A 6,824-nucleotide genomic window follows, 5' to 3' on the forward strand; every position below is an offset into this window, starting at 1 on the left:
CTGAATGGAAGGAAGTGGGCATAGTGAAAGGGAGTAACCTGCCTCCCGAGGAGAATGGAGTTACGTCAAACAGCAGGACTACTTTACTCATTTGCCACTCTCATTCAAGGCTGTTTATTACTCTGGACCAGCCACATTTAACTGAGCGAATAGTCCTGACGCAAGCTGCGCGATGGAGGCTGGGACAAAGTCAAATTGCTTTTTTAAATTGTTTGTACAGCAATCGCTTTTCGCAGCAGTCATTCTAACTCGTGTGAAGTGCTCATTTATTTTAGGGAGAGTAAAGACGCAGGCGTCGCAGCACAGGCTCTGACTTCAAACCAGTGTTCAGCCCGGCATCTTTATAATTGACTATTGATGTACTGCAGCTCCTGCATGTCCTACATCACGGCCAGGCCTTAGGGGTCACTTCCTGTTGACACACAGGTTCAACTCTATGACACTTTACACATACATTGCCAAGATAATGATATTAATGCTATTTACTCTTATTCTTACAAAATATAAACCTCTAGCAGAGTGAATTGAAAAAGAAAATCACATAATAATATTTTTTCCGGTTACTCTGATCTTGTCTAATGCAAGTGTGGTCACCGGCCTTCACACACGAAGGTGAACTGTGAGAAGAAATATAGACTAGTGCAAATACACAGTCACACTGGTGAGCTTGAGCAGCATTCATTAAAGTGTTCTCTCGTATGTGCTTATACAGTAAAATAAACCACTTGTGAAGTTTGTTAGGCCCACCAGTGTGCCGCCTCTTTGGGATGTTTGTCTAAACATAGAGAAACAGCACTTCTGTTTGATATTACATCATCTCTCTGATGCCTCAAACAGTGCTTTGACAAAGGCCCTTTCTGACTGATCTGCAGCCTGCAGTATGCACTGCAGGCTGGCACTGATGGGATTACGGGAGAGTCATCAACACGGACCTCTGACAGAAGGAGGAACAATACAAAAAAAGGAAACGCTGAAACATACACTTACAACCAAGAACAGAATGACTTGTGTCTAACTGTTGATGAATTTAGTTTATGGTTTATTGAAGATTAGCAATAGCGGAAGCCTGTTATAAAGAACCTTGTTCAGAGGTCTATACTGAACAGTGTTGGTTTCATCTGTTGAAGCAGAAAATCAGTACGACGAGGTGGAGGAGGAGGAGGAGATGCTGCATTGGCATGCAACGGGCTGCCTCCTACGTCTCGTGTTAGCTGTCAGCTAGCATAAGCTCTTGTGAGTCGAGTAACGTTGGTGCCGAGAGGTGTGGATGCAGTGTGCTAATGTGCAGCACGTACAATGAATTCACAAATGATTTTTCCTTTGCCTCATTCACAGGGTTGTTATTTTGTTTTGTCAGGACAATAGCCATCTGTCCTAAGAACAAACGAGGTCTGCCTGAGGCTAAAAATATGTTGCACAGAGCAAGGTCAAGGGTTCAAAGTTCAGTATCATTAGAGATAGTTATGACTTTACAAGAGTTTTCTCTGTGCGTTGATTGGCAGAAATATTTTTATGTTGCACAGTTGGGGAGAAAGTGAATCAACGAGTCGTGCTACTTCTGTTGCTCTGCTTTTAAAACGCTATTCAGTCTTAAGTAAATTTTGAGGAATTTACAGTTCAGGTTTTGAGATGTTTAAACTCTAGAAAGGTTTGTTAGACTTGGTGGACCTGCAGGGGTAAAAGAAAAAAAACCTTGACCACTAGTTGCCCTAACAATAGGATTGGTGGTAGTAGTGTTGTATTGAGGTGATTCCATGGTATTAGGCGGAGGTGGTCAGTAAAAGCCATGGACAGAGAAATTGAGTAAAACAGGGAGAGAGGGTGAGAGAGAGACAGTGTGGTAAAGAGAGAGAGCATCACTTATCTGCCTGCTCACAAATTGATGCCATTTTAAGATAACTGCATTGCAAAGTGGTGAGTTCAAGCCTATGCACAGGACACAAGGAGAAAAAATCCTGTGACCATACACTTGTGGGAGTGATGACATCACACAGGTCAGGGCAGGAAGGCAGATGTGAGACTGGAGTCCATCTGTAATGAGGTGTAGTCACTTTTTAGTGACAATAAAAATGTAATTTTAATCTTTTTCCTTTGGTTTGTGATCTGCAGTACGACAGATTCGGTGGACTCTTTTCCAGGCCACTCCAGACCTAAATATGACAGCGAGCTGGGAATAAAGAAATGGGTCAGGAGAAATTGAGGGTAGGAGCTGCAGTAAATATGAGGGCACCAAAAAGATACAGTCCTCTCTTTATGAATACCACTGAGCATGTGGACTTCACTGCCCTGAAAGATTCATGTTTGAGCTTTTAAACACATTTTTATATTATTTATCCACTACAAATATTGGCTGATCTTAAACATGAAAAACACAGATTCAGTCAGTATTATTCCACCTAGTACAGTTGTGACGCACAGTCACCCCCTCACCTCACCTCCATTGTACTGCAACATATTTTAACACCATACTGTATGCATGGCTGCACATCCTTCATATGATGTGTCTTACACACAGCGGATTGGTCAAGCTGGCAATCACATGATATGCATGTCAACCAAGCAGTGGAAGCAGCCACTGCAGCCATGGAGATCCACAGGGATGCTGACACAGCACACCTGATCACCACTCCCTCTCCCCTTCCCTGCTACCCAATCCTCCACCCCCACTGAAAGAAGACATTCAATTTCCATCACATATAAGACACACCGAAGACGTGCTGTAACATCGTCAGCATAATGAGGGGAAAAGATGAGTAGATTAGAGGGCAGTTGTCACAGCTCTGAAGACCCACTCTTGCTAATAGACACACACCCAACGTAACAACATTAGAGGAGCCAACTCCGTCTCCACTGCCTCCCACTGTGGTGTCTCAAATTGGAATGAACGGACCGAAGTTATGTCACCACAAACTGAACGGAAGTTAAAAGAGACTCCACAGGTCAGAAAAGTCAAATGTAAAAGAGTAAAATACTAAATTAATGTATATTTTATATTTACAAAAGTCCCAATTCATTCAGGTTTGTTACAAACAGAACAAATGGATTAAATATAGACCAGTACTGGCATCAAACCCACAGACATAAAGTCATTCATTCTACCAGCTGACCTAATGAAGAATGACTTTTGGCTGCTCCCTTCCTTGGGGGTGGAGTGGAGTGTGTACGGGATTTGGCACAGGTTTTCACTCTTGCTCACACCAACATCACCAGTGCAGACTGGGGCAAGAATCCAAACTTGAGTTGGCTGAGGACCTACCCTGCTCTGATGCTCTCCTTTCATTGTCACCACACAGGATGATCTGCATACTGCATGTGATTGGACAGAGGTTTCTACAATGGATGACCTTGCTGATGCAGCTCTCCTTGATTATGTGGGTTTGATACCAGCATTTGAAGGGCACAGGAATACCTGCAGTACATGTAGGTAAGCACTTCCCACTGAACTGCAGTTCACAATTGACCTTAGAATTCACCTCATATTCTAAAATACAATGGGTGTTTTGTTCAACACACGTGTAAATCATCGTGGTTTGGTCCATATCCGTCTCAGGTCATCTTAATGAGTCATGGTTAGAAAGGGAACCTGAAAGCCGTTTACTAGACTCTTACTTCTACAATGACCATGCCTCATCTTACCTCTAAAATTAATAATTAAATACTCTGACAGTTGGCAGATGCATGGAAAAGAAGCTGTTCATGCTCATCTTTAATGAAGTAGAGAACCAACCTCGTGTTATAGTCACAACGACCAAAAGACCAAACAATTTCAGCGTAAAGTCATCTGGGTTTGTTACTTTAAAGATGAAGATTACATCTTATATATTTTGACAGCTACACTTTTGGAAACCATTTGGTCTTTGTGAGTTCTATATTTAGTAAATATTTAATTTGCCAAACTGGCCAAAGATAAAGGTTGTGATATAGCTTAGAGCAGGATTGCAAAAGTTTCACTTTACTTCAGGTCACGATCCAGTTTTTCTATGCAGGACTTCATTCCACTTCACAAAAATAGTCTAGTAATTCATGAGGGCTACGGTCAATGCTGGCTGATAACTGGATGGCTCAAAAATACAAACAATGTAATACAGTGTTTTTCCTGATGCCTCACAGTAAGAACCCATGCTACGATGAAACTGTATGTCTCAATGAGAAAATGAACCAAACTGGTTTCAACAATGACATCCAGCTATAACCAAATATAGCCCTGTGACCCACTTTTGGGTCTACCTTTAGTCAAACACCAGCTTAGAGCATTTCTTTAGTTCTTGTTTTTACATGTAAATATTTCTTATTATTCAATGTCACCATGGGGCCAGACATCTCATACAACTGATACAGATCAAAAATTACACACGTTGTTCATAGAGAATACCATTACTGATTATGTTTATGTGATGTAAGCAGAACTCCTCAGCAGATAACTGATCCTGCCAGACAGACAGCTGCACAAAACAACAGCAAAAGGAGAACATTATACAATATGAAGTATTTACTGTAGAATAAGTTTGTATCTCAGCAAAAAGGATGCAGTTTCTGCGCCTACTAGAGCCCACACGTTGTTTGCCCACACACAATTCAGAGCAGAATCACACCCACATACTGTAGACTTAAGTGAGTCACAAGGAAATTATTGTATTCTAGAAAACACAGACCAGGCCACGGAAACATAAAAATAAAACCTTAAATATTAGAAAAACTACTTCAACTTGGCCCCTCTGCCTTCTCTGTTTTTGCAGCAAACAACAACACATATCTTCTTCATATCTTCTTGGGGGTCACCACAGCGGCTCATCTTCCTCTTTGTGACCTTATCTTCATGTCTATCTTTTCAACATCCTTCAACACCTTCTCAAGCCCACTTCTGTGTGGCCTTAACTGCTCAACCTTCATCCACCTCTGATGTCATTTTTTTATATCAAAATCTCAGCTTCCTGTCTTTCGGCATGTGTTGACACTTGTCGTATTTAATGGGGTCAAAGAAACACAAGGACAAGGCTATGTGACTATGAACATCCACCCCTTAAAGCAAGAGCAGCATTTAAGAAGCTCCTCCCCACCCTCCATAATGAGTATATTAAATAATTATGACAATGAAAACCCTCAGTCTTCCTGTCAGGTACTTCATGTATTTCAGGGAATTACCCATGTACAAAAAAATGGTCAACATTTGGATACACTTTTATTAAAGCAAATATTATTTTGGAATGCTTCCGTTAGGATAGACAGATAAACGGTAGACAGTACTGTGTGGAACTTTCAGGGGGTTTAACACAGTACAGTCCCATCAACAAGACATAAGAGTCTAAGTATTTTTTTCTGTGCTTTGGTGAGATAAAAAAAATTAAAGTGGGAACAGAGCCTGAGACAGGGCCACTGTATCCACTGTACGCATCATAGCAGATCTCACTAGCACGTTGTACTTTGCTGGTTTTATACAGCATTCATGCTTTGAATGGTTTACCCAAGGTATTTAAACACACACCCCTTTACTGCCTTTACTCACTCAGCATCAGTCATGAACAAACCGACTAAGTGGCAATAAAACTGTTTTTTGGTGAAATATTAGAACCACCCAGAACCAGAGCAAGCACACAGTACATTAAGGTTGAGGGGGACATTATTTCACATGTGAACACAATTCATTTTTATTGTATTTTAAAGACAGTGGAGTTGGACAATAGCACAAAAAGTAGATGTCAGCTGCGGTACACGACCTTCAAGTGTTGGCAGTGGATAACCCAGGCATAGGAGGTGCTTCCCTCCTCACAGCTGACATTACTGCGTAATGAAAACATTGCGCCTTTTCCCCATTTTTCCCCTCACATCTCAGCCCAGCCCGCACCGCATCGGTCTGCATCATCATCACCACACTCATATACCGACAGGTTCAGTGACAGGAGGTAGATTTTAGCACCACAACATCACTTATCCGAGGGATTTTCTTTCACTGGTGATGCCTCAGAGGGGGCGTCGTCCGAGCGTGATGGTCGCCCAGTCCGTCCTGGTCTATGTATGATGTACAGTGTTTTCCGTGGGCAGGTTGTAATGGAGCAATGCGCCCACACTGGCTCTGCGGTAGCTACATCCAAGCGCTATTACGCATAGGAGCGTCAAAGGTGTCAAAAAGTGGGGTCGCTTTTTTTCTTTTTCTTAATTTATCCCTCCGCATCCTCCTTTGTCTATTTCATGCATTTATTCTAATGATATGGTGCTAAATAAATAATACGATGCATATTATTCATATTACACCCAATGGGGCGAAACAGGAGCCGGTGAGGTTCTTGCACGGCTTCGGTTCTGCTTACCTTCCCACCGTTTGGTTGGCGAGCTGTCGCATCCGATTGAACTGCTTCTTCATCTTGAATATTCTGCGTTAACACCTACAGGGGGGAATATTCCGCATTATTTCTCTCAACATAACGGTCCGTGCTTCGCAAAAGCTCCACACAATCCACAAAGTAGTCTTTTCGCCCCTCCATTGCAAAACTGCCAGTGCCTCCGAAACCCTGTTTACCGCAACTACAGTCACTTCATATAATATTAAGATGTATTTCTTTTCTACATCTTCGTTTGCCCCGTTGCCTGTGCATGGATGATGCTGGACCGATTCAACGCGGCCACTCACTGGCAGGGAGCGACCAACAGTGACAGCAGCCTCCCGGCTACGCAGCGGCGCATTGTGGGAAACGTAGTGTAACCAGGCTGGACCGCCTCAATTTTCAGTGTCCTACATCTTTCGATAAAGTTTGGCTGACTTAGGCTGACATACATACAACGTTTCTTATAGGGTTCTCTTCAGTCTTTTAAACATTGTCACATGTTTG

At 42.3% G+C, this 6,824-nt stretch overlaps 1 protein-coding gene across 6 annotated transcripts in view; it reads right to left on the reverse strand.

Moving 5' to 3' along the window:
* The window catches only part of arhgap44a (Rho GTPase activating protein 44a), a 29,690-nt gene extending 22,959 nt beyond the window's left edge, over positions 1 to 6,731 (reverse strand). For 3 of the 6 annotated variants that reach the window (XM_017040636.2, XM_017040638.2, XM_025064526.1), the window contains exon 1: positions 6,306 to 6,731. In XM_017040636.2, the coding sequence (XP_016896125.1) occupies positions 6,306 to 6,358 (53 nt within the window). In that variant the 5' untranslated portion in view covers positions 6,359 to 6,731. The remainder of the gene's footprint in view (positions 1 to 6,305) is intronic. The other 3 variants (XM_008329510.3, XM_008329511.3, XM_008329509.3) reach the window with 1 other exon arrangement.
* Positions 6,732 to 6,824: the final 93 nt, after the last annotated feature.

The sequence above is a fragment of the Cynoglossus semilaevis genome, chromosome 17 (genome assembly GCF_000523025.1).
Source record: "Cynoglossus semilaevis isolate Cse_v1.0 chromosome 17, Cse_v1.0, whole genome shotgun sequence".
NCBI lineage: Eukaryota > Metazoa > Chordata > Actinopteri > Pleuronectiformes > Cynoglossidae > Cynoglossus > Cynoglossus semilaevis.